General features: G+C 52.2%; 1 protein-coding gene, 1 non-coding gene and 1 pseudogene across 2 annotated transcripts in view; all 3 read left to right on the forward strand.

Moving 5' to 3' along the window:
- The window catches only part of CHD8 (chromodomain helicase DNA binding protein 8), an 86,978-nt gene that overhangs the window by 47,147 nt on the left and 11,838 nt on the right, over positions 1 to 27,993 (forward strand). The window contains exons 22-33 of the mRNA XM_090130109.1: positions 1,771 to 1,970; positions 2,058 to 2,214; positions 4,176 to 4,265; positions 5,687 to 5,790; positions 5,902 to 6,016; positions 11,577 to 11,652; positions 11,755 to 11,809; positions 13,158 to 13,356; positions 16,123 to 16,331; positions 19,527 to 20,024; positions 23,374 to 23,534; positions 25,710 to 25,949. Of these exons, the coding sequence (XP_089986235.1) occupies positions 1,771 to 1,970; positions 2,058 to 2,214; positions 4,176 to 4,265; positions 5,687 to 5,790; positions 5,902 to 6,016; positions 11,577 to 11,652; positions 11,755 to 11,809; positions 13,158 to 13,356; positions 16,123 to 16,331; positions 19,527 to 20,024; positions 23,374 to 23,534; positions 25,710 to 25,949 (2,104 nt within the window). The remainder of the gene's footprint in view (positions 1 to 1,770; positions 1,971 to 2,057; positions 2,215 to 4,175; positions 4,266 to 5,686; positions 5,791 to 5,901; positions 6,017 to 11,576; positions 11,653 to 11,754; positions 11,810 to 13,157; positions 13,357 to 16,122; positions 16,332 to 19,526; positions 20,025 to 23,373; positions 23,535 to 25,709; positions 25,950 to 27,993) is intronic.
- Positions 2,259 to 4,147, forward strand: LOC149913301 (uncharacterized; annotated as a pseudogene).
- LOC116235269 (small nucleolar RNA U6-53/MBII-28) lies at positions 11,384 to 11,465 on the forward strand. The gene has a single exon (XR_004168313.2). It is a non-coding gene; the product is annotated as a small nucleolar RNA U6-53/MBII-28 (small nucleolar RNA).

Raw genomic sequence — 27,993 nt, forward strand, 5'->3', positions numbered from 1 at the left:
TGGTGCCAATCATGAGTAGATATTTGGGGAAAAAGCCATTTTGAGCCATTTTGGTGACAATTAGAAGGAAATTTTGGGGAAAAAGCCATTTTCAGCCATTTTGTTGCCAACCACGAGTAGATATTTGGGGAAAGAGCCATTTTCAGCCATTTTGGTGCCAACCATGAGTAGATATTTGGGGAAAGAGCCATTTTGAGCCATTTTGGTGCCAACCATGAGCAAATTTGGAAGGAAAAAGCCATTTTCAGCCATTTTGGTGTTGATCATGAGTAGATATTTGGGGAAAAAGCCATTTTTGAGCTATTTTGGTGCCAACCATGAGCAAATTTAGAGGGAAAAAGCCATTTTGAGCCATTTTAGTGCCAATCATGAGTAGATATTTGGGGAAAAAGCCATTTTCAGCCATTTTGTTGCCAACCATGAGTAGAAATTTAGGGGGAAAAAACTGTTTTGAGCCATTTTGGTGCCGATCATGAGTAGATATTTGGGGAAGAAGCCGTTTTCAGCCATTTTGGTGTCGATCATGAGTAGATATTTGGGGAAAGAGCCATTTTCAGCCATTTTCGTGCCGATCATGAGTAGATATTTGGGGAAAATGCCATTTTTGAGCCATTTAGTGCCAACCATGAGCAAATTTGGGGAGGAAAAAGCCATTTTGAGCCATTTTGTTGCCAACCACGAGTAGATATTTGGGGAAAAAGCCATTTTGAGCCATTTTGTTGCCAACCACGAGTAGATATTTGGGGAAAAAGCCATTTTGAGCCATTTTGGTGCCAACCATGAGCAAATTTAGGGGGAAAAAGCCATTTTGAGCTATTTTGTTGCCAACCACGAGTAGATATTTGGGGAAAGAGCCATTTTCAGCCATTTTGGTGCCAATCATGAGTAGATATTTGAGGAAAAAGCCATTTTTGAGCCATTTTGGTGCCAATCCATGAGCAAATTTGGAAGGAAAATGCCATTTTGAGCCATTTTGGTGTCGATCATGAGTAGATATTTGGGGAAAAAGCCATTTTCAGCCATTTTGGTGTTGATCATGAGTAGATATTTGGGGAAAAAGCCATTTTTGAGCTATTTTGGTGCCAACCATGAGCAAATTTAGGGGGAAAAAGCCATTTTGAGCTATTTTCATGCCAACCATGAGTAGATATTTGGGGAAAATGCCATTTTTGAGCCATTTTAGTGCCAACCATGGGTAGATAATTTGAGGAAAAAGCCATTTTCAGCCATTTTGGTGGCAAGTAGAAGCAAATTTTGGGGGAAATGCCATTTTGAGCTGTTTTGTTGCTAACCACGAGTAGATATTTGGGGAAAAAGCCATTTTGAGCCATTTTGGTGCCAACCACGAGTAGATATTTGGGGAAAGAGCCATTTTCAGCCATTTTGGTGTCGATCATGAGTAGATACTTGGGGAAAAAGCCATTTTCAGCCATTTTGGTGTTGATCATGAGTAGATATTTGGGGAAAATGCCATTTTTGAGCCATTTAGTGCCAACCATGAGCAAATTTGGGGAGGAAAAAGCCATTTTGAGCCATTTTGTTGCCGACCACGAGTAGATATTTGGGGAAAAAGCCATTTTGAGCCATTTTGGTGCCAACCACAAGCAAATCTTGTCGACGAAACGCCATTTTGGTGCCAAACCAGGAGGAAATTTTGGGGAGAAAACACCATTTCGATCCCTTCCGCTGCCAACCATGAGCCGATTCGGGTTTTCGGTCTCCCCCCATTGCCCACCCCCCCCTAATTCCCACCCCTTCCTCCCCCCACAGCTGGGGTCGATGGAGGGAAATCCTCTCCCACGGACGTTTCAAACGCCGCCTTTCGGAACGGGACGTGGAAACCATCTGTAGGGCCATCTTGATTTACTGCCTCCTCCACTACCGGGGCGACGAGAGCATCAAAGCCTTCATTTGGGATCTCATCAGCCCTAACGAGAACGGCAAGGCCAAGGAGCTCCAAAATCATTCGGGTGAGGCTCTGGATGTGCCACAAAGCAGATGGGGACCCCTCAGGGGGTCCCCGGTTGACATTTTTTCTTTCTTTTTCATCCCTACAGGACTCTCCATCCCAGTCCCTCGGGGTCGGAAAGGGAAGAAGGTGAAATCCCAAAACGCTTTCGACGTCCACAAAGCGGAGTGGATCCGAAAATACAACCCGGATGCGCTGTTCCAGGATGAGAGCTACAAGAAACACCTCAAGCATCAGTGCAACAAGTGAGTTTGGGGGGCCCCAAATCCTCCCCCAAATCCCATTTCTGATGGGTTTGGTCTTTGGGGTCCTGTTACGGGATCCATTTTTTTTCTTGGGGTCCCAATACCTGTTGGGTTTTTTTTTTCCATGCTGGACTCAAACTTTGATGGCTTTTCTCCTTGGGGTTGTCTTTTCTGTTGGGTTTTCTTTTTGGGATCTTCATCTCTGTTGGGTTTTTTCTTTGGGGTCCCCTTATAGTTGGGTTTTCTCCTTGGGATCCCCTTATCTGTTGGGTTTTCTCCTTGGGATCCCCTTATCTGTTGGGTTTTCTCTTTGGGGTCCCCTTATAGTTGGGTTTCCTTTTTGGGATCTTCTTCTCTGTTGGGTTTTCTCCTTGGGGTCTTATTCTCTCTTGGGTTTTCTCTTTGGGGTCCCGTATTTGGTGGGTTTCTCCTTGGGATCTTCCTCTCTGTTGGGTTTTCTCTTTGGGATCCTCTTATCTGTTGGGTTTTCTCCTTGGGATCCCCTTATCTGTTGGGTTTTCTCTTTGGGATCTTCTTCTCTGTTGGGTTTTCTCTTTGGGGTCCCCTTATAGTTGGGTTTTCTCTTTGGGATCTTCCTCTCTGTTGTGTTTTCTCCTTGGGATCTTCTTCTCTGTTGGGTTTTCTCCTTGGGATCTTCTTCTCTGTTGGGTTTTCTCCTTGGGATCTTCTTCTCTGTTGGGTTTTCTCCTTGGGGTCTTCTTCTCTCTTGGGTTTTCTCTTTGGGGTCCCCTTATCTGGTGGGTTTTCTCTTTGGGATCTTCTTCTCTGTTGGGTTTTCTCTTTGGGGTCCCCTTATAGTTGGGTTTTCTCTTTGGGATCTTCCTCTCTGTTGTGTTTTCTCCTTGGGATCTTCTTCTCTGTTGGGTTTTTTCTTTGGGATCTTCTTCTGTGTTGGGTTTTCTCCTTGGGATCCCATTATTTGTTGGGTTTTCTCCTTGGGGTCTTCTTCTCTGTTGGGTTTTCTCTTTGGGTTCCCCTTATCTGGTGGGTTTTCTCTTTGGGATCTTCTTCTCTGTTGGGTTTTCTCCTTGGGATCCCCTTATCTGTTGGGTTTTCCCCTCGGGATCTTCTTCTCTGTTGGGTTTTCTCTTTGGGGTCCCCTTATAGTTGGGTTTTCTCTTTGGGATCTTCTTTTCTGTTGGGTTTTTTCTTTGGGATCTTCTTCTGTGTTGGGTTTTCTCCTTGGGGTCTTCTTCTCTGTTGGGTTTTCTCTTTGGGGTCCCCTTATAGTTGGGTTTTCTCTTTGGGGTCCCCTTATAGTTGGGTTTTCTCTTTGGGATCTTCTTCTGTGTTGGGTTTTCTCTTTGGGATCTTCTTTTCTGTTGGGTTTTTTCTTTGGGATCTTCTTTTCTGTTGGGTTTTTTCTTTGGGATCTTCTTCTGTGTTGGGTTTTCTCCTTGGGGTCTTCTTCTCTGTTGGGTTTTCTTTTGGGGTCCCCTTATAGTTGGGTTTTCTCTTTGGGGTCCCCTTATAGTTGGGTTTTCTCTTTGGGATCTTCTTTTCTGTTGGGTTTTCTCTTTGGGATCTTCTTTTCTGTTGGGTTTTCTCTTTGGGATCTTCTTTTCTGTTGGGTTTTTTCTTTGGGATCTTCTTCTGTGTTGGGTTTTCTCCTTGGGGTCTTCTTCTCTGTTGGGTTTTCTTTTGGGATCCCCTTCTCTGTTGGGTTTTCTCCTTATGTTCCCCTTATCTGTTGGATTTTCTCCTTGGGATCTTCTTCTCAGTTGGGTTTTCTCTTTGGGGTCCCCATATCTGTTGGGTTTTCTCTTTGGGATCGTCTTATCTGTTGAGTTTTCTCCTTGGGATCCCATTATTTGTTGGGTTTTCTCCTTGGGATCTTCTTCTCTGTTGGCTTTTCTCCTCAGGCTCCCCTTATCTCTCAGGTTTTCTTCCCCTTTCCCCCCCCTCCAAAACCTTATGGGATTTCTTTTTGGGGTCCCCAGGGTGCTGCTCCGGGTGCGGATGCTGTATTACCTGCGCCAGGAGGTGATTGGGGACCAGGCTGAGAAGGTTCTGGCAGGGGCCATGGCCAGGTGAGTTTCTTTTGGGATCCCCCAGACCCATTTTGGGGTCCCTCAGACCCATTTTTTGGGGTCCCACAGTCCTTCTTCGTTGTCTCCCAGCCCTTTTTGTGGTTTTCTGGTGTCCCCCAGATCTGTTTTGGGATTCTCTCAGGTCCTCCTGACCCATTTTTCAGCTCATCCAACCCAATTATGGGTTCTTTGGGATCCCCCAGACCCAATTTGGGATTCTCTCAGGCCCTCCAGCCCCATTTTGGGATCCTCCAGCCCCATTTTGAGCTCCTCCATCCCCATTCTGAGGTCCTCCATCCCCGTTTTATGGCCCTCCATCCCCATTTTGAGGCCCTCCATCCCCATTTTGGGATCCTCCATCCCCATTTTGGGATCCTCCATCCCCATTTTGGGATCCTCCAGCCCCATTTTGAGGCCCTCCATCCCCATTTTGGGTTCCTCCAGCCTTATTTTGAGGCCCTCCAACCGCATTTTGAGGCCCTTCATCCCCATTTTGGGATCCTCCACCCCCATTCTGAGGGCCTCCATCCCCATTTTGGATTCCTCCATCCCCATTTTGGATTCCTCCAACCCCATTTTGGATTCCTCCAACCCCATTTTGGATTCCTCCATCCCCATTTTGAGGTCCTCCAGCCCCATTTTGGGTTCCTCAGCCCCATTCTGAGGTCCTCCATCCCCATTTTGTGGTCCTCAGGCCCATTTTGGATTCCTCCATCCCCATTCTGAGGTCCTCCATCCCCATTTTGAGGCCCTCCATCCCCATTTTGAGGTCCTCCAGCCCCATTCTGAGGCCCTCCATCCCCATTTTGGGCTCCTCCACCCCCATTTTGGGTTCCTCCACCCCCATTTTTGGTTCCTCAGCCCCATTTTGGGCTCCTCCAGCCCCATTTTGGGCTCCTCCAGCCCCATTTTGGGCTCCTCCATCCCCATTCTGAGGTCCTCCATCCCCATTCTGAGGTCCTCCATCCCCATTCTGAGGTCCTCCAGCCCCATTTTGTGGTCCTCCACCCCATTTTGTGGTCCTCAGCCCCATTTTGGATTCCTCCATCCCCATTCTGAGGTCCTCCATCCCCATTCTGATGTCCTCCATCCCCATTTTGTGGCCCTCCATCCCCATTTTGTGGCCCTCCATCCCCATTTTGGGATCCTCCATTCCCATTTTTGGTTCCTCAGCCCCATTTTGGGCTCCTCCATCCCCATTTTGGGCTCCTCCATCCCCATTTTGGGCTCCTCCATCCCCATTTTGAGGCCCTCCATCCCCATTTTGGGTTCCTCCATCCCCATTTTGAGCTCCTCCACCCCCATTTTAGTTTCCCCAAACCCCATTGTGTCCTTCCCCCACCCCCACTCCATTACCCCCCCATAACCCCCACACCCCTTATAGGATTCCCACCCCATTTTCCCCCCTTCCCACCCCACAGCGAGGTCGACATCTGGTTCCCATTGGTGGAACAACTCGAGGTCCCCACAGCCTGGTGGGATGCAGAGGCTGACAAATCCCTCCTCATCGGCGTCTTCAAGCACGGTTCGTACCCTTCATTTTCTTGGGGTCTGGGGGGGGGGCAAATTTGGGGTTCAAATCTCAGGATTTGGGGTCGAGGACGTGAGGTTGTTTGTGTTTTTTTTGGTTTTATAGGGTATGAGAAATACAACACCATGAGGGCCGACCCCACGCTCTGCTTCTTGGAGAAAGCTGGGGGACCAGATGAGAAAGCCATCGCTGCTGAGCAGCGCCTGGACGGCGGCGACGGGTCGGTGGGGGTCCCTGACCCCATAACTGTGACCCTGACCCCATAACTGTGACCCTGACCCCATAATTGTTACCCCAAACCCCATCACTGTGACCCTGATCCCATAATTGTGACCCCAGATCCCATAACTGTGACCCCAAACCATAAATGTGCCATGACCCCATCACTGTGACCCCAAACCCCATCACTGTGACCCCAAACCCCATAAATGTGACCCCAGACTCCATAACTGTGACCCCAAACCCCATCACTGTGACCCTGACCCCATAATTGTGACCCTTGAACCCATCACTGTGACCCCAAACCCCATCACTGTGACCCCAGATCCCATAACTGGGACCCCAGATCCCATAACTGTGACCCCAAACCATAAATGTGCCCTGACCCCATCACTGTGACCCCAAACCCCATCACTGTGACCCTGACCCCATAATTGTGACCCCAAACTATAACTGTGATCCCAGACCCCGTAACTGTGACCCTGACCCCATAACTGTGACCCCAAACCATAAATGTGACCCCAAACCCCATTGCTCTGACCCTGACCCCATAATTGTTACCCCAAACCCCATTACTGTGACCCTGATCCCATAATTGTGACCCTGACCCCATAATTGTTACCCCAAACCCCATCACTGTGACCCTGACCCCATAATTGTGACCCCAGATCCCATAACTGGGACCCCAGATCCCATAACTGTGACCCCAAACCATAAATGTGCCCTGACCCCATCACTGTGACCCCAAACCCCATCACTGTGACCCTGACCCCATAATTGTTACCCCAAACCCCATTACTGTGACCCTGACCCTATAACTGTGACCCTGACCCCATCACTGTGACCCCAAACCATAAATGTGACCCCAAGCCCCATTGCTGTGACCCTGACCCCATAATTGTTACCCAAAACCCCATCACTGTGACCCTGACCCCATAATTGTGACCCCAAACTATAACTGTGACCGCAGACCCCATCACTGTGACCCCAAATCCCATCCCTGTGATCCCAAACCCCATACCTGTGACCCCAAACCCCATCACTGTGACCCTGACCCCATAATTGTGACCCTTGACCCCATCACTGTGACCCCAAACCCCATCACTGTGACCCTGACCCCACAACTGTGACCCCAAACCCCATCACTGTGATCCCAAACCCCCATCACTGTGACCCTGACCCCATAACTGTGACCCCAAATCCCATCACTGTGACCCTGAGCCCATAACTGTGACCCTTGACCCCATCACTGTGACCCTTGACCCCATCACTGTGACCCTGACCCCACAACTGTGACCCCAGATCCCATAACTGTGACCCCAAACCATAAATGTGCCCTGACCCCATCACTGTGACCTCAAACCCCATCACTGTGACCCTGACCCCATAATTGTGACCCCAAACTATAACTGTGACCCCAAATCCCGTAACTGTGACCCTGACCCCATCACTGCGATCCCAAACCATAAATGTGACCCCAAAACCCATTGCTCTGGCCCTGACCCCATAATTGTTACCCCAAACCCCATCATTGTGACCCTGATCCCATAATTGTCACCCCTGACCCCATAATTGTGACCCCAGATCCCGTAACTGGGACCCCAGATCCCATAACTGTGACCCCAAACCATAAATGTGCCCTGACCCCATCACTGTGACCCCAAACCCCATCACTGTGATCCCAAACCCCATCACTGTGACCCTGACCCCATCACTGCGATCCCAAACCATAAATGTGACCCCAAACCCCATTGCTGTGACCCTGACCCCATAATTGTTACCCCAAACCCCATCACTGTGACCCTGACCCCATAACTGTGACCCCAGATCCCATAAATGTGACCCCAAATCCCATAACTGTGACCCTGACCCCATAATTGTGACCCCAGATCCCGTAACTGGGACCCCAGATCCCATAACTGTGACCCCAAACCATAAATGTGCCCTGACCCCATCACTGTGACCCCAAACCCCATCACTGTGACCCTGACCCCATAATTGTTACCCCAAACCCCATTACTGTGACCCTGACCCTATAACTGTGACCCTGACCCCATCACTGTGACCCCAAACCATAAATGTGACCCCAAGCCCCATTGCTGTGACCCTGACCCCATAATTGTTACCCAAAACCCCATCACTGTGACCCTGACCCCATAATTGTGACCCCAAACTATAACTGTGACCGCAGACCCCATAACTGTGACCCCAAATCCCATCCCTGTGATCCCAAACCCCATCCCTGTGACCCCAAACCCCATCACTGTGACCCTGACCCCATAATTGTGACCCTTGACCCCATCACTGTGACCCCAAACCCCATCACTGTGACCCCAAACCCCATCCCTGTGACCCCAAATCCCATAACTGTGACCCTGACCCCATAACTGTGACCCTGACCCCATAATTGTTACCCCAAACCCCATCACTGTGACCCTGATTCCATAATTGTGACCCCAGATCCCATAACTGGGACCCCAGATCCCATAACTGTGACCCTGGCCCCATAATTGTGACCCCAAACTATAACTGTGACCCTGACCCCATAATTGTTACCCCAAATCCCATAACTGTGACCCTGACCCTATAATTGTGACCCCAGATCCCATAACTGGGACCCCAGATCCCATAACTGTGACCCCAAACCATAAATGTGCCCTGACCCCATCACTGTGACCCCAAACCCCATCACTGTGACCCTGACCCCATAATTGTTACCCCAAACCCCATTACTGTGACCCTGACCCTATAACTGTGACCCTGACCCCATCACTGTGACCCCAAACCATAAATGTGACCCCAAGCCCCATTGCTGTGACCCTGACCCCATAATTGTTACCCAAAACCCCATCACTGTGACCCTGAACCCATAATTGTGACCCCAAACTATAACTGTGACCGCAGACCCCATAACTGTGACCCCAAATCCCATCCCTGTGATCCCAAACCCCATCCCTGTGACCCCAAACCCCATCACTGTGACCCTGACCCCATAATTGTGACCCTTGACCCCATCACTGTGACCCCAAACCCCATAACTGTGACCCTGACCCCACAACTGTGACCCCAAACCCCATCACTGTGATCCCAAACCCCCATCACTGTGACCCTGACCCCATAACTGTGACCCCAAATCCCATCACTGTGACCCTGAGCCCATAACTGTGACCCTTGACCCCATAACTGTGACCCTTGACCCCATCACTGTGACCCTGACCCCACAACTGTGACCCCAGATCCCATAACTGTGACCCCAAACCATAAATGTGCCCTGACCCCATCACTGTGACCCCAAACCCCATCACTGTGACCCTGACCCCATAATTGTGACCCCAAACTATAACTGTGACCGCAGACCCCATCACTGTGACCCCAAATCCCATCATTGTGACCCCAAACCCCATCACTGTGATCCCAAACCCCATCACTGTGACCCTGACCCCATCACTGTGACCCCAAACCCCATAACTGTGACCCTGACCCCATAACTGTGACCCCAAACCATAAATGTGACCCCAAACCCCATTGCTGTGACCCCAAACCCCATAGTTGTTATCCCAAACCCCATCACTGTGACCCTGACCCCATAATTGTGACCCCAGATCCCATAACTGTGACTCCAAACCATCACTGTGACCCCAACCCTTAACGAGCTTCCTGACCCTAATGAGATCCCCACTCTAACGATGTCCCCCACCCTAATGAGGTCCCCAACCCCAATCATGTCCCTCAGACCCAATCGTGTCCCCAACCCTAACGATGTCCCCAACCCCAAAGGTGTTCCCAGCCCTAACAAGGTCCCCAGCTTTAATGAGGTCCCAGACCTAACGATGTCCCCCACCCTAACGATGTCCCCCACCCTAACGAGGTCCCCAGCCCTAATGATGTCCCCCAACCCCAAAGATATCCCCCACCCTAATGATGTTCCCCACCCTAATGAGGTCCTCAACCCTAATGATGTCCCCTGACCCCAAAGATGTCCCCCAGCCCTAACGAGGTCCCCAACCCCAATGAGGTCCCCAGCCCTAATGAGGTCCCCAGCCCTAACGAGGTCCCCAGCCCTAATGAGGTCCCCAACCCCAACGATGTCCCCAATCATGTCCCCCACCCTAACGATTTCCCCAACCCTAATGAGTCCCCAATCCCAATCGTGTCCCCCAGCCCTAACGAGGTCCCCCACCCTAACGATGTCCCCCACCCTAACGAGGTCCCCAGCCCTAATGAGGTCCCCGACCCCAAAGATGTCCCCTAATCCTAACGATGTCCCCAACCCCAACGAGGTCCCCAACTTCTATGATGTCCCCCAATCCTAACGAGGTCCCTAACCCTAACGAGGTCCCCAACCCCAATGATGTCCCCAACCCCAATGATGTCCCCAACCCCAATGATGTCCCCAACCCCAATGATGTCCCCAGCCCTAACGAGGTCGCCAACCCCAACGAGGTCCCCAACCCTAATAAGTCCCCAACCCCAATGATGTCCCCCGACCCCAAAGATGTCCCCAACCCTAATGAGATCCCTCACCCTAATGATGTTCCCCACCCTAATGAGGTCCTCAACCCTAATGATGTCCCCAGCCCTAACGAGGTCCCCAACCCCAACGATGTCCCCAGCCCTAATAAGTCCCCAACCCCAATCATGTCCCCCACCCTAACGATGTCCCCCAACCCTAATGAGTCCCCAATCCCAATCGTGTCCCGCAGCCCTAATGAGGTCCCCGACCCCAAAGATGTCCCCTAATCCTAACGAGGTCCCCCACCCTAACGATGTCCCCCACCCTAACGATGTCCCCCAACCCTAATGAGATCCCCCACCCTAATGAGGTCCTCAACCCTAATGATGTCCCCTGACCCCAAAGATGTCCCCCAGCCCTAACGAGGTCCCCAACCCCAATCATGTCCCCAACCCCAACGATGTTTCCCAACCCTAATGAGTCCCCAACCCCAATAATGTCACCCAGCCCTAACGAGGTCCCCAACCCCAAAGATGTCCCCAGCCCTAATGAGGTCCCCAGCTTTAACGAGATCCCAGACCTAACGATGTCCCCCACCCTAACAACGTCCCCAGCCCTAACGAGGTCCCCAACCCCAACGATGTCCCCAGCCCTAATGAGGTCCCCGACCCCAAAGATGTCCCCTAATCCTAATGAGGTCCCCAACCCCAATGATGTCCCCCAATCCTAACGAGGTCCCCAGTGCTAATGATGTCCCCCAACCCTAAAGATGTCCCCAGCCCTAACGAGGTCCCCAGCCCTAACGAGGTCCCAGCCCTAACGATGTCCCCAACCCCAACGAGGTCCCCAACCCCAACGATGTCCCCCAACCCTAACGAAGTCCCCAACCCTAACGAGGTCCCTAATTAGGGGCGGTGCCGCTGATGACTGTGCCATGCTAATACCGACCGGCGTTGGCCGGGATGAGTTCAACCTTTCTCAGGACGTTCTGAGGCACCTCTGTAGGGTCGGGGTAGCTTAATGGGGTCGTTAGCTTTTTTGGGGTCGTTTAACGAGGTTTTTTGGGGTCGGGGGTGTCACCGTTGTCCCTTCTGTCCCCCCAACCCAGCATGGATTTCGACAAGGACTGCGAAGACCCCGAATACAAACCCCTCCAAGGGGCGGCGAAGGAGGGGGACGAGGAGGTGAGCAGCAGGGGCCGATCCTATAGAGATCCTACAGAGATCCTATAACGATCCTACAGCGATCCTACAGCTCCCCACCTCGTGGCCCTTTTGTCCCTACAGAGCGACCCGTTGATGCTGCTGGACGAGGAGATCTCGGTGGTGGATGGGGACGAAGGTAATGGGGTGGGAAGGGTTTGGGGACGCGGCGCCCTTGGGGTCTTCGCCTCTATGGGGTGACCCTATTGGGGTGGAGATGATCCCAGTGTGGGATTTTCATCTCTGTGGGGGTGGGGATGACTCCAAAGGGATGGAGACGACCCCAAAGGGATGGAGATGTTCCTATTGGGGTCTCCACCTTTATGGGATGCGGATGACCCCAAAGGGATGGAGCTGACCCCAAAGGGATGGAGATGACCCCAAAGGGATGGAGATGTTCCTATTGGGGTCTTCACCTCTATGGGATGGAGCTGACCCCAAAGGGATGGAAATGTCCCTGTTGAGATGGAAATGTCCCTATTGGGGTCTCCACCTTTATGGGATGCGGATGACCCCAAAGGGATGGAGCTGACCCCAAAGGGATGGAGATGTCCCTATTGGGGTCTCCACCTCTATGGGATGGAGCTGACCCCAAAGGGATGGAGACGACCCCAAAGGGATGGAGATGTTCCTATGGGGGTCTCCACCTTTATGGGATGCGGATGTCCCCATTGGGATGGAGATGACCCTAAAGGGATGGAGATGTCCCTATTGGGGTCTCCACCTTTATGGGATGTGGATGACCCCAAAGGGATGGAGCTGACCCCAAAGGGATGGAGATGTCCCTATTGGGGTCTCCACCTCTATGGGATGGAGCTGACCCCAAAGGGATGGAGATGGCCCTATTGGGGTCTCCACCTTTATGGGATGGGGTTATCCCCAGTGGGATGGAGATGTTCCTATTGGGGTCTTCACCTCTATGGGATGGAGATGACCCCAAAGGGATGGAGATGTTCCTATTGGGGTCTCCACCTTTATGGGATGCGGATGACCCCAAAGGGATGGAGCTGACCCCAAAGGGATGGAGATGTCCCTATTGGGGTCTCCACCTCTATGGGATGGAGCTGACCCCAATGGGATGGCGATGACCCTAAAGGGATGGAGATGTTCCCATTGGGGTCTCCACCTTTGTGGGATGGGGATTTTCCCATTGGGGTGGAGATGTTCCTATTGGGATGGAGATGACCCCAAAGGGATGGAAATGTCCCTATTGGGGTCTCCACCTTTATGGGATGCGGATGACCCCAAAGGGATGGAGATGTCCCTATTGGGGTCTCCACCTTTATGGGATGGGGATTTTCCCATTGGCATGGGGATGTTCCCACTGGCATGGAGATGACCCTAAAGGGATGGACATGTCCCTATTGGGATCTCCACCCTTATGGGGTGGAGTTGACCCCAATAGGATGGCGTATCTCCCTCCAACCCCCATAAGACCTCCTAAAAATCTCTCCCTAACCCCATTATCTCCATATCCTTCCCATAAGGTCCTCCAGGCCAGTTGGTGACGTGGCCGGCCAGCTCGGTGCTGACGGCCCGCTTACGCCGTTTGGTAGCCGCGTGCCAACGCTCGTGTCACCGGCAACGCCTGCGGGTCGAGGCGGCCGCGCGGGGAGAGAGGAGGCGGAGGAGGTGCGAGGCAGCCTGCAAGCTGAAGGAGATGGCCAGGAGGCAGAAACAGCAGAGGTGGTGATGAGGTTTCGGGATGATCTAGCGGGGTGTCCGGAGGTCCTGCATTGGGTTTTGGGGTTGGTGGGACCTCATGTGTTGGGTTTTGGGGTTGGTGGGACCTCGTGGGTTGGGTTTTGGGGGTTAGGAGGTCCTGCGTTGGGTTTTGGGGTTGGTGGGACCTCATGTGTTGGGTTTTGGGGGTTAGGAGGTCCTGCGTTGGGTTTTGGGGTTGGTTGGGAGGTCCTGTGTTGGGTTTTGGGGTTGGTTGGGACCTTGTGTGTTGGCTTTTGGGGTCTTGGAGGTCCTGAGATGGGTTTTGGGGTTGGTGGGACCTCATGTGTTGGGTTTCAGGGGCGTCAGGAGGTCCTAAGTTGGGTTTTGGGGGTCTTGGAGGTCCTGCGTTGGGTTTTGGGGTTGGTGGGACCTCGTGTGTTGGGTTTTCGGGTCTTGGAGGTCCTAAGTTGGGTTTTGGGGTATTCGAGGTCCTGTGTTGGGTTTTGGGGTTGGTTGGGAGATCCTGTGTTGGATTTTGGGGTATTCGAGGTCCTGTGTTGGGTTTTGGGGTTGGTTGGGACTCATGTGTTAGGTTTTGGGATTGGTTGGGACCTTGTGTGTTGGATTTTGGGGTCTTGGAGGTCCTGTGTTGGGTTTGGGGGTCTTGGAGGTCCTGTGTTGGATTTTAGTGTTGGTGGGACATCGTGTGTTGGGTTTTGGGGTTGGTTGGGACCTCATGTGTTGGCTTTTGGGGTCTTGGAGGTCCTGTGTTGGGTTTTGGGGTTGGTTGGGAGGTCCTGTGTTGGGTTTTGGGGTTGGTTGGGACCTTGTGTGTTGGCTTTTGGGGTCTTGGAGGTCCTGAGATGGGTTTTGGGGTTGGTGGGACCTCATGTGTTGGGTTTCAGGGACGTCAGGAGGTCCTAAGTTGGGTTTTGGGGGTCTTGGAGGTCCTGCATTGGGTTCTGGGGTTGGTGGGACCTCATGTGTTGGGTTTCGGGGGCATCGGGAGGTCCTGCATTGGGTTTTGGGGTTGGTTGGGAGGTCCTATGTTGGGTTTTGGAGTTGGTTGGGACCTTGTGTGTTGGCTTTTGGGGTCTTGGAGGTCCTAAGATGGGTTTTGGGGGTTGGTGGGACCGCATGTGTTGGGTTTTGGGGGTCTTGGAGGTCCTGTGTTGGGTTTTGGGGTTGGTTGGGAGGTCCTGTGTTGGGTTTTGGGGTTGGTGGGACCTCATGTGTTGGGTTTCGGGGGCATCGGGAGGTCCTGTGTTGGGTTTTGGGGGTCTTGGAGATCCTGCGTTGGGTTTTGGGGTTGGTGGGACCTCATGTGTTGGGTTTCGGGAGTTAGGAGGTCCTGCGTTGGGTTTTGGGGTTGGTTGGGAGGTCCTGTGTTGGGTTTTGGGGTTGGTTGGGACCTCATGTGTTGGGTTTTGGGGGTTAGGAGGTCCTGCGTTGGGTTTTGGGGTTGGTGGGACCTCATGTGTTGGGTTTTGGGGGTCTTGGAGGTCCTGCATTGGGTTTTGGGGTTGGTGGGACCTCATGTGTTGGGTTTTGGGGGTCTTGGAGGTCCTGCGTTGGGTTTTGGGGTTGGTTGGGAGGTCCTGTGTTGGGTTTTGGGGTTGGTGGGACCTCATGGGTTGGGTTTTGGGGGTTAGGAGGTCCTGCGTTGGGTTTTGGGGTTGGTTGGGAGGTCCTGTGTTGGGTTTTGGGGTTGGTTGGGACTTTGTGTGTTGGGTTTTGGGGTCTTGGAGGTCCTGAGATGGGTTTTGGGGTTTGTGGGACTTCATGTGTTGGGTTTCGGGGGCGTCAGGAGGTCCTAAGTTGGGTTTTGGGGGTCTTGGAGGTCCTGTGTTGGGTTTTGGGGTTGGTGGGACCTTGTGTGTTGGGTTTTGGGGTCTTGGAGGTCCTAAGTTGGGTTTTGGGGTATTCGAGGTCCTGTGTTGGGTTTTGGGGTTGGTTGGGAGATCCTGTGTTGGATTTTGGGGTATTCGAGGTCCTGTGTTGGGTTTTGGGGTTGGTTGGGACTCATGTGTTAGGTTTTGGGATTGGTTGGGACCTTGTGTGTTGGATTTTGGGGTCTTGGAGGTCCTGTGTTGGGTTTGGGGGTCTTGGAGGTCCTGTGTTGGATTTTAGTGTTGGTGGGACATCGTGTGTTGGGTTTTGGGGTTGGTTGGGACCTCATGTGTTGGCTTTTGGGGTCTTGGAGGTCCTGTGTTGGGTTTTGGGGTTGGTTGGGAGTTCCTGTGTTGGGTTTTGGGGGTTGGTGGGACCTCATGTGTTGGGTTTTGGGGTCTTGGTGGTCCTGTGTTGGGTTTTGGGTTTGGTGGGACCACGTATGTTGAATTTTTGGGTTCTGGGACTTTGTGTGTTGGGTTTTGGGGTTGGTAGGACTCCATCTATTGGGTTTTGGGGTTGGTGGGTCCACGTGTGTTGGGTTTTGGGGTTGGTGGAACCTCGTGTGTTGGGTTTTGGGGTCTTGGAGGTCCTGTGTTGGGTTTTGTGTTTGGTGGGACCACATACGTTGAGTTTTTAGTTTCTGGGACTTTGTGTGTTGGGTTTTGGGGTTGGTAGGACTCCATCTATTGGGTTTTGGGGTTGGTGGGACCACGTGTGTTGGGTTTTGGGGTTGGTGGAACCTCGTGTGTTGGGTTTTTGGGGTTGGTGTTGAGTTCTGAAATGCTGTAGCGGCACCTGCGGGGTTTTAAGTCTTCCTGAATCCCCATTTCTTCCCTTCAACCCCACAAACCTTTCGGGTTCCCACCTCCAACCTCCCCTCCCATCATCCTCCAGGTGGACGCGCCGCGAACAAGCCGACTTCTACCGCGTGGTTTCCACTTATGGGGTGGAATTTGAACCCGAAACGCGACGATTCCGTTGGGGTCGATTCCGTGCCCTGGCCAGGCTGGAAAGGAAAACGGATGAGAGTTTGGCCAAATTCTTCCACGGGTTCGTGGCCATGTGCCGTCAGGTCTGCCGACTGCCACCGGCACCAGGAGACGGTAGGATTTAGGGTCGTGGCCCTATAGAGGGGAAGAGGGGTGGATGGGGTGGTGGGGATGGGGGTTTGGGGTGTCCCAGTGGGGTTGAAAGGTGGTGGGGTGCGGGGTTTCCCCATTGGGATGTTGGTTGGGGGCATCTCTGTGGGGTTTGGGGTGTCTTTGTGGGGTTGAAAGGTGGTGGGGTGTGGGGTTTCCCCATTGGGATGTTGGTTGGGGGCATTTCTGTAGGGTTTGGGGTTGAAAGGTGGTGGGGTGTGGGGTTTCCCCATTGGGAGGTTGGTTGGGGGCATCTCTGTGGGGTTTGGGGTGTCTTTGTGGGGTTGAAAGGTGGTGGGGTGCGGGGTTTCCCCATTGGGACGTTGGTTGGGGCCATTTCTGTGGGGTTTTGGGTGCCCCAGTGGGGTTGAAAGGTGGTGGGGTGCGGGGTTTCCCCATTGGGACGTTGGTTGGGGCCATTTCTGTGGGGTTTTGGGTGCTCCAGTGGGGTTGAAAGGTGGTGGGGTGCGGGGTTTCCCCATTGGGACGTTGGTTGGGGGCATTTCTGTGGGGTTTTGGGTGTCCCAGTGGGGTGGAAAGGTGGTGGGGTGCGGGGTTTCCCCATTGGGACGTTGGTTGGGGGCATTTCTGTGGGGTTTTGGGTGTCCCAGTGGGGTTGAAAGGTGGTGGGGTGCGGGGTTTCCCCATTGGGACGTTGGTTGGGGGCCATTTCTGTGGGGTTTTGGGTGCCCCAGTGGGGTTGAAAGGTGGTGGGGTGCGGGGTTTCCCCATTGGGATGTTGGTTGGGGGCATTTCTGTAGGGTTTGGGGTTTAAAGGTGGTGGGATTTGGGGTTTCCCCATTGGGATGTTGGTTGGGGGCATTTCTGTAGGGTTTGGGGTTGAAAGGTGGTGGGATTTGGGGTTTCCCCATTGGGATGTTGGTTGGGGGCATCTCTGTGGGGTTTGGGGTGTCTTTGTGGGGTTGAAAGGTGGTGGGGTGTGGGGTTTCCCCATTGGGACGTTGGTTGGGGGCATTTCTGTAGGGTTTGGGGTTGAAAGGTGGTGGGGTGTGGGGTTTCCCCATTGGGAGGTTGGTTGGGGGCATCTCTGTGGGGTTTGGGGTGTCTTTGTGGGGTTGAAAGGTGGTGGGGTGCGGGGTTTCCCCATTGGGACGTTGGTTGGGGCCATTTCTGTGGGGTTTTGGGTGCCCCAGTGGGGTTGAAAGGTGGTGGGGTGCGGGGTTTCCCCATTGGGACGTTGGTTGGGGGCATTTCTGTGGGGTTTGGGGTTTAAAGGTGGTGGGGTGTGGGGTTTCCCCATTGGGACATTGGTTGGGGGAATCTCTGTAGGGTTTGGGGTTGAAAGGTGGTAGGGTGCGGGGTTTCCCCATTGGGACATTGGTTGGGGGAATCTCTGTAGGGTTTGGGGTGTTCCAGTGGGGTTGAAAGGTGGTGGGGTGTGGGGTTTCCCCATTGAGAGGTTGATTGGGGGCATCTCTGTGGGGTTTGGGGTGTCTTTGTGGGGTTGAAAGGTGGTGGGATTTGGGGTTTCTGTTGGGAGTTGGAAGACGTCTTTATGGGGTTGGAGGACGTCTTTATGTGGTTGGAGGACGTCTTTATGGGGTTGGGTATTGAATTTATGGGGTTGGAGAACCTCTCCATGGTTTGGAGGACGTCTTAATGGGGTTGGAAGGCGTCTTTATGGGGTTCAAAGAAATCTATATGGGATTGGAGGACGTCTTAATGGGGTTGGAAGGCGTCTTTATGGGGTTCAAAGAAATCTATATGGGATTGGAGGATGTCTGTATGGGGTTGGAGAACCTCTCCACGGTTTGGAGGACGTCTGTATGGGGTTGGAGGACGTCTGTATGGGGTTGGAGGACGTCTTTATGGGTTGGAAGACATCTATATGGGGTTGAAAGACGTCTTTATGAGGTTGGAGAACCTTTCCATGGTTTGGAGGACATCTCCATGGGGTTGGAAGACATCTTTATGGTGTTGGAGAACATCTCTGTTGGCTTGGAAGACGTCTTAATGAGGTTGGAGGACGTCTTTATGGGGTTGGAGGACGTCTTTATGGGGTTGGAGGACGTCTTTATGGGGTTGGAGGACGTCTTTATGGGGTTGGAGGACGTCTTAATGGGGTTGGAGGACGTCTTTATGGGATTGGAGGACGTCTTTATGGGGTTGGAGGACGTCTTTATGGGGTTGGAGAACCCTTCCATGGTTTGGAGAACATCTCCATGGGGTTGGAGGACGTCTTAATGGGGTTGGAGGACGTCTTTATGGGGTTGGAAGACGCCTTAATGGGGTTGGAGGACGCCTTTATGGGGTTGGAGGACGCCTTTATGGGGTTGGAGGACGTCTTTATGGGGTTGGAGGACGTCTTTATGGGGTTGGAGGACGTCCTTATGGGGTTGGAGGATGTCCTTATGGGATTGGAGGACGTCTTTATGGGGTTGGAGGACGTCTTTATGGGGTTGGAGAACCCTTCCATGGTTTGGAGAACATCTCCATGGGGTTGGAGGACGTCTTAATGGGGTTGGAGGACGTCTTTATGGGGTTGGAAGACGCCTTAATGGGGTTGGAGGACGCCTTTATGGGGTTGGAGGACGTCTTTATGGGGTTGGAGGACGTCCTTATGGGGTTGGAGGACGTCCTTATGGGGTTGGAGGATGTCCTTATGGGGTTGGAGGACGTCCTTATGGGGTTGGAGGACGTCTTTATGGGGTTGGAGGACGCCTTTATGGGGTTGGAGGACGTCTTTATGGGGTTGGAAGACGTCTTTATGGGGTTGAAGGACGTCTTTATGGGCTTGGAGAACCTTTCCATGGTTTGGAGAACATCTCCATGGGGTTGGAGGACGTCTTTATGGGGTTGGAAGACGTCTTTATGGGGTTGGAGGACGTCTTTATGGGGTTGGAGGATGTCTTTATGGGGTTGGAGAACCTTTCCATGGTTTGGAGGACATCTTTATGGGGTTGTGGAACCTTTCCATGGTTTGGAGAACATCTCCATGGGGTTGGAAGACGCCTTAATGGGGTTGGAAGACGTCTTTATGGGGTTGGAGGACGTCTTTATGGGGTTGGAGGACGTCTTTATGGGATTGGAGGACGTCTTTACAAACTTGGAGAACCTCTCCATGGTTTGTAGAACATCTCCATCTCCTCGGCAGCCATTTTACCCAATACCTCCCCCTCCCTTCTCCCCCAAATCCAGAACCACCAGACCCCTCGGTCCCGGTGACCCCCATCTCATCCGACCGCGCCGCCCGCAGCCTCCGTCGCCTTTCCCTTCTCCGCCGTCTCCGTGAGCAGGTCCTCCGTCACCCCCTGCTGCCCACCCGCCTGGCTTTGTGTCCTCCACCCGGTCCAGACCTTCCAGCGTGGTGGCAACGTGGACGACACGATGGAGAACTTCTCCACGGGGTGGCCAGGCACGGTTTGGCACGACCCGAAGCCACCGTCATCGGCGATCCGGATTTTTCCTTCCTGGCATCTCGTTGTCGTTTTCTCCGTGCCCAAACGTCACCCGGTGCTGCTGGTGGTGGTGGCCTGCAGGTGTCACCTGCTGGTGGTGGTGGTGGTGGTGGTGGTGGTGGACCAACGGTGCAGCCTCACGGCACGGAAGATGAGGATTCGGAGCTGGAGATGGGGAAGATGTCGGCCACCGGGTCCGAATCGTCGTCGTGCGATGAGGACAGCGATGAGGAGAGGGGTGAGCAGGGGTGGGGGGGGGATAGGAAAGGGGTGGTGGGATCTGGGTGGGGGTTGGGTGGTGGGACAGCCGGGATTTGGTGTTGGGACAGCCAAGATTTGGTGGTGGGACATCCAAAGTTTGGTGGTGGGATCTCAGGATGGTTTGGTGGTGGGATCTCAGGATGGTTTGGTGGTGGGATCTCCAAGAGTTGGTGGTGGGATCTCAGCATGGTTTGGTGGTGGGATCTCAGCATGGTTTGGTGGTGGGATCTCCAAGGGTCAGTGGTGGGATCTCAGCATGGTTTGGTGGTGGGATCTCCAAGAGTTGGTGGTGGGATCTCAGCATGGTTTGGTGGTGGGACATCCAAAATTTGGTGGTAGGATCTCCAAAGTTTGGTGCTGGGATCTCCGAGAGTCAGTGGTGGGATCTCCAAGGTTTGGTGGTGGGACATCCAAAATTTGGTGGCGGAATCTCACCATAGTTTGGTGGTGGAATCTCGCCATGGTTTGGTGGTGGGATCTCCAAGGTTTGGTGGTGGGAATTCAGCATGGTTTGGTGGTGGGATCTCAGCATGGTTTGGTGGTGGGATCTCAGTGTGGTTTGGTGGTAGAATCTCGCCATGGTTTGGTGGTGGGATCTCCAAGGTTTGGTGATGGGATCTCAGGATGGTTTGGTGGTGGGATCTCCAAGAGTTGGTGGTGGAACCTCCAAGGTTTGGTGGTGGGATCTCAGCATGGTTTGGTGGTGGGACATTGAAAATTTGGTGGTAGGATCTCCAAGAATTGGTGGTGGGATCTCCAAAGTTTGGTGGTGGGATCTCAGCATGGTTTGGTGGTGGGACATCCAAAATTTGGTGATAGGATCTCCAAGAATTGGTGGTGGGATCTCCAAAGTTTGGTGGTAGAATCTCGCCATGGTTTGGTGGTGGGATCTCAGCATGGTTTGGTGGTGGGATCTCCAAGAGTTGGTGGTGGGATCTCAGTGTGGTTTGGTGGTGGGACATCCAAAATTTGGTGGTAGGATCTCCAAAGGTTGGTGGTGGGATCTTTTAGAGTCGGTGGTGGGATCTCAGCATGGTTTGGTGGTGGGATCTCCAAAGGTTGGTGGTGGGATCTCCAAGGTTTGGTGGTGGGATCACAGTGAAGTTTGGTGGTGGGACATCCAAAATTTGGTGATAGGATCTCCAAGAATTGGTGGTGGGATCTCCAAAGTTTGGTGGTAGAATCTCGCCATGGTTTGGTGGTGGGATCTCAGTGTGGTTTGGTGGTGGGATCTCAGCATGGTTTGGTGGTGGGATCTCCAAGGTTTGGTGGTGGGATCTCAGCATGGTTTGGTGGTGGGACATCCAAAATTTGGTGGTAGGATCTCCAAAGTTTGGTGGTAGGATCTTTTAGAGTCGGTGGTGGATCTCACCATGGTTTGGTGGTGGGATCTCCAAGGTTTGGTGGTGGGATCTCGCCATGGTTTGGTGGTGGGACATCCAAAATTTGGTGGTGGGATCTCCAAGAATTGGTGGTGGAACCTCCAAGGTTTGGTGGTGGGATCTCAGCATGGTTTGGTGGTGGGATCTCACCATAGTTTGGTGGTGGAATCTCACCATGGTTTGGTGGTGGGATCTCCAAGGTTTGGTGGTGGGATCTCAGCATAGTTTGGTGGTGGGATCTCCAAGGTTTGGTGGTGGGATCTCAGCATGGTTTGGTGGTGGGATCTCCAAGAGTTGGTGGTGGGATCTCAGCATGGTTTGGTGGTGGGATCTCCAAGGTTTGGTGGTGGGATCTCAGGATGGTTTGGTGATGGGATCTCCAAGGTTTGGTGGTGGGATCTCAGCATGGTTTGGTGGTGGGACATCCAAAATTTGGTGGTAGGATCTCCAAAGTTTGGTGGTAGGATCTTTTAGAGTCGGTGGTGGGATCTCACCATGGTTTGGTGGTGGGATCTCCAAGGTTTGGTGGTGGATGCCCAAAATTTCCCATAGGAACCCCAAAATTTGTCAAAATTCACGCAAATTTCCCGTAGGACCCCCAAAATTTGGTGTAAGACCCCAAAATTCCCCACAAATTTCTCAAAATTCCTCCAAAATTTCCCAAAATTCCCCCCAAATTTCCCTAAATTTCTCCAAAATTTCCCGTAAGACCCCAAAATTCCCCCAAAATTTCCCAAAATTCCCCCTAAATTCCCCCAAATTTCCCTAAATTTCTCCAAAATTTCCCGTAAGACCCCAAAATTCCCCCAAAATTCCTCCAAAATTTCCCAAAATTCCTCCAAAATTTCCCAAAATTCCCCCCAAATTCCCCATAAGACTCCAAAATTTCCCCAAATCCCCCCAAATTTCCCATAAGACCCCCAATTTTCCCATAAGTCCCCCAAATTCCCCCAAATTTCCCATAAGACACTCAAATTTTCCAAAAATTCCCCCCAAATTCCCTACAAATTTCCCAAAATTCCCCCCAAAATTCCTCCAAAATTTCCCAAAATTCCCCCAAATTCTCCCGTAAGACCCCCAAATTCTCCCAAAATTCCCCCCAAATTACCCATAAGACCTGAAAGTTTCCCAAAATTCCTCCAAAATTTCCCAAAATTCCACCAAAATTTCCCATGACTCCAGAATTTCCCATAAGACCCCAGAATTCCCCCAATATTCCCCCCAAATTACCCATAAGACCCGAAAGTTTCCCAAAATTTGCCCCAAATTTCCCAGAATTCCTCCAAAATTTCCCAAAATTATCGAAGAATTTCCCATGACCCCAAAATTCCCCCCAAATTTCCCATAGGACCCCTAAATCCCCCCCAAATTTCCCCAAAATTCCCCCAAATTTTCCAAAATTCCCCACAATGCCCCCCAAATTTCCCATAGGACCCCTAAATTCCCCCCAAAATTCCCCCAAATTTTCCAAAATTCCCCAAAATTCCCCCCAAATTTCCCATAGGACCCCTAAATTCCCCCCAAAATTCCCCCAAATTTTCCAAAATTCCCCAAAATTCCCCCCAAATTTCCCATAGGACCCCAAAATTCCCCCCAGATTTCCCCAAAATTCCCCCCAAATTTCCCATAGGACCCCTAAATTCCCCCCAAATTTCCCCAAAATTCCCCCAAATTTTCCAAAATTCCCCAAAATTCCCCCCAAATTTCCCATACACCCCAAAATTCCCCCCAAATTTCCCCAAAATTCCCCCAAATTTCCCAAAATTCCCCCAAATTCCCCCCAAATTTCCCATAGGACCCCTAAATTCCCCCCAAATTTTCCCAAAATTCCCCCAATTTTCCCCTAATTCCTCCAAAATTTCCCAGAATTCCCCCCAAATTTCCCATAAGACCCCAAAATTCCCCTCAAATTTACCCTTTTTCCCCCCTTTTCCCCCCCCCCAGGCCCAGCTCTGACCCTCGGCCCCAAACTCTCCGACGACGACGACGACGACGACGACGATAACGAAGATAACGACGATAACGAAGAGGAGGGGGGGTCGCCCCCCCCCCACAGCACCGTCACCCCCCCAGGACCCCCCCGGCACCTCCACGAATGGCCCAAGGTAACCCCCCCCCCCTTAATTAATTAATTTCCCCCCCCCCCCCAATTAATTTTGGCCTCCCACCCCAATTAATTTCCATGCCCCCCCCCAGTTAATTTCTGCCCCCCCCCTCCACACCCCCCAATTAATTTCCATGACCCCCCCCCAATTAATTTTGACACCCCCCCGCCCCAATTAATTTCCATCCCCCCCCCCCAAATTAATTTTGGGACCTTCCTCACCCCTCCCCCCCCCCCCACCCCCAATTAATTTCCATGACCCCCCCCCAATTAATTTTGACACTCCCCCCCAATTAATTTTGGCCCTCCCTCCCCCAATTAATTTCCCTGACCCCCCTTTTAATTTCGCCCCCCCCCCAATTAATTTTGGCCTCCCACCCCAATTAATTTCCATGCCCCCCCTCCCTCCACACCCCCCAATTAATTTCCATGACCCCCCCCCAATTAATTTTGACACCCCCCCCCCAGTTAATTTCCATGCCCCCCCTTAATTTCTACCCCCTCCCCCCAATTAATTTCCATGACCCCCCCCAATTAATTTTGCCCCTCCCCCAATTAATTTCCAAGCCACCCCCCCCTTAATTTTGTGACCCCCCCCATTAATTTTCATCCCCCAATTTTGCCCCCCCTCCCAATTAATTTTCAGCTCCCTCCCCCCCATTAATTTCTATCAGCCCCCCCCCTTAATTTTAGAACCCTTCCCCCCCCTTAATTAATTCTGCCCCCCCCCCATTAATTCCCATGACCCCCCCTCATTAATTTAAAGGCCCCTCCCCCAATTAATTTAAAGGACCCCCCCTTAATTAATTTCCAGGACCCCCCTCCCTCCCACCCCCAATTAATTTCCATCACCCCCCCAATTAATTTAAAGGACCCCCCCCAAAAAAACCAAAACCTTTGTGAACCCCCCCCCTCATTAACTCACCCTGCCTTCCTAATTAATTAACTAATTAACTAATAGCCCTCCCTTCTCCAATTAATTTCATGGTCCTCATTAATTTAATTAACCCCCCCCCCCAATTAAAGGACCCCCCCCAAAAAAAAACCTTTGTGACCCCCCCCCTCATTAACTCACCCTGTCTTCCTAATTAATTAACTAATTAACTAATAACCCTCCCTTCTCTAATTAATTTCATGGTCCTCATTAATTTAATTACCCCCCCCAATTAATTTAAAGGACCCCCCCCCAAAAAAAAACCTTTGTGACCCCCCCCCTCATTAACTCACCCTGCCTTCCTAATTAATTAACTAATTAACTAATAACCCTCCCTCCCTCCAATTAATTTCATGGTCCTCATTAATTTAATTACCCCCCCCCCCCCCCCCAATTAATTTAAAGGACCCCCCCCCATCCAAACAAAACCTTTGTGACCCCCCCCTCATTAACTTACCCCGCCTTCCTAATTAATTAATAACCCCCTCCCTCCAATTAATTCCATGGTCCTCATTAATTCAATTACCCCCCCCCCCAATTAAAGGACCCCCCCCCAAAAAAAAACCTTTGTGACCCCCCCCATTAACCCCCCCCTCATTAACCCCCCCCCTCATTAACCCACCCCCCCTCATTAACCCCCCCCTCATTAACCCCCCCCCGATTAACCCAGCCCCCTCATTAACCCCCCCCATTAACCCACCCCCCCTCATTAACCCCCCCCTCATTAACCCCCCCCTCATTAACCCCCCCCTCATTAACCCCCCCCCTCATTAACCCCCCCCCTCATTAACCCCCCCCTCATTAACCCCCCCCTCATTAACCCCCCCCCCTCATTAACCCCCCCCTCATTAACCCCCCCCCTCATTAACCCCCCCCTCATTAACCCCCCCCCTCATTAACCCCCCCCCTCATTAACCCCCCCCCTCATTAACCCCCCCCCTCATTAACCCCCCCCCATTAACCCCCCCCTCATTAACCCACCCCCCCTCATTAACCCCCCCCCTCATTAACCCCCCCCCTCATTAACCCCCCCCCATTAACCCCCCCCTCATTAACCCACCCCCCCTCATTAACCCCCCCCTCATTAACCCCCCCCCTCATTACCCCCCCCCTCATTAACCCCCCCCCTTTACCAACCAACCCACACCAAATCATGACCCCTGAACAACCTAATACATATTAATGACTCATACTTCCTAATAATTAACTAATTAACTAATTATTTTGCCCCCCCCCCTTCAGGAAAGAGCCCTGACCCGACGTTTGGAGCAGATCTGCCACGTGGTGCTGACGGGTCAATGGCCTGAACACGAAACCCCCCCCCCAGGAGGAGGAGGAGGAGGAGGAGGAGGGGTGGGGGGGTCAAGTGGGGGCCCTATAAATTTTAGGGACCCCCCCCCATCACCCCCACCTCCTCCCCCCCCCCATCCCTACACCCGCCTGCGCCCCCCCGGCAAGGAATTCACCGTGCAGATCAAGGATGTGAGTCTGGGTTTTTTTTTTTGGGGGGGGGGGGGGGGGCATTTAGAGGATTTTGGGAGACCCCCCCTGAAATTTTGGGACCCCCACCCTTGAATTTTGGGACCCCCACCCTCGAATTTTGCGACCCCCCCCCCATCTTGAATTTGGGAGACGTTTTGGAGCGCGCTGTCCCTTTAAATATGGGGGTCCCATTAAATGTGGGGGGGGTCCCTTTAATTGGGGGGGCTACCTTTAATTGGGGCGGTCCGTTTAATTGGGGGGGGGGTCCCGTTAATTGGGGAGGGGGGTCCCTTTAATTTCAAGCCCTTTTTCTCCATTAGGAGTCAAATTTTGGGACCCCCCACCCGAATTTTGCGACCCCCCCCCCATCTTGAATTTGGGAGACGTTTTGGAGTGCGCTGTCCCTTTAAATATGGGGGTCCCTTTAAATATGGGGGTCCCGTTAATTGGGGGGGGTCTCTTTAATTGGGGGAGGGGGGTCCCTGTAATTTCAGGCCCTTTTTCTCCATTAGGAGTCAAATTTTGGGACCCCCACCCGAATTTTGCGACCCCCCCATCTTGAATTTGGGAGACGTTTTGGAGTGCGCTGTCCCTTTAAATATGGGGGGTCCCTTTAATTGGGGGGGCTACCTTTAATTGGGGGGGGCTACCTTTAATTGGGGCGGGTCCCGTTAATTGGGGGGGGGATCCCTGTAATTTCAGGCCCTTTTTCTCCATTAGGAGTCAAATTTTGGGACCCCACCCGAATTTTGCAACCCCCCCCATCTTGAATTTGGGAGATGTTTTGGAGTGCGCTGTCCCTTTAAATATGGGGGTCACTTTAAATATGGGTGGGGTCCCTTTAATTGGGGGGGGTCTCTTTAAATATAAGGGGGTCTCTTTAATTGGGGAGGGGGGCATCCTTTTAATTTCAGGCCTGTTTTGCCCATTTGAAGTCAAATTTTGGGACCCCCCCCCCGAATTTTGCGACCCCCCCCATCTTGAATTTGGGAGATGTTTTGGAGTGCGCTGTCCCTTTAAATATGGGGGTCCCTTTAAATATGGGGGGGGTCCCTTTAATTGGGGGGTCCCTTTAATTTCAGGCCCTTTTCCCCTATTTGAAGTCAAATTTTGGGAACCCCCCCTCAAATTTTGGGACCCCCACCCCCAAATTTTGCGACCCCCCCATCTTGAATTTGGGAGTCGTTTTGGAGTGCGCTGTCCCTTTAAATATGGGGGTCCCTTTAAATATGGGGGAGGTCACTTTAATTGGGGGGGCTACCTTTAATTGGGGGGGTCCGTTTAATTGGGGGGGGTCCCTTTAATTGGGGAGGAGGGTCCCTTTAATTTCAGGTCTATTTTGCCCATTTGAAGTCAAATTTTGGGACCCCCCCCCAAATTTTGCGACCCCCCCCAATCTTGAATTTGGGAGATGTTTTGGAGTGCGCTGTCCCTTTAAATATGGGGGTCCCTTTAAATATGGGGGGTCCCTTTAATTGGGGGGGACTACCTTTAATTGGGGGGCTACCTTTAATTGGGGGGGGGGTCTCTTTAATTGGGGGGGGGGTCCCTTTAATTTCAGGCCCTTTTCCCCTATTTGAAGTCAAATTTTGGGAACCCCCCCTCAAATTTTGGGACCCCCACCCTCGAATTTTGCGACCCCCCCATCTTGAATTTGGGAGATGTTTTGGAGTGCGCTGTCCCTTTAAATATGGGGGTCCCTTTAATTGGGGGGGCTACCTTTAATTGGGGGGGTCCGTTTAATTGGGGGGGGTCCTTTAATTGGGGAGGGGGGTCCCTTTAATTTCAAGCCCTTTTTCTCCATTAGGAGTCAAATTTTGGGACCCCCCCCCGAATTTTGCAACCCCCCCCATCTTGAATTTGGGAGACGTTTTGGAGTGCGCTGTCCCTTTAAATATGGGGGGGTCCCTTTAATTGGGGGGGGTCCCTTTAATTGGGGGGGGGGCATCCTTTTAATTTCAGGCCTGTTTTGCCCATTTGAAGTCAAATTTTGGGACCCCCCCCCTCAAATTTTGCAACCCCCCTATCTTGAATTTGGGAGATG

The sequence above is a fragment of the Phasianus colchicus genome, chromosome 39 (genome assembly GCF_987193195.1).
Source record: "Phasianus colchicus chromosome 39, bPhaCol1.hap1.1, whole genome shotgun sequence".
Lineage (NCBI taxonomy): Eukaryota > Metazoa > Chordata > Aves > Galliformes > Phasianidae > Phasianus > Phasianus colchicus.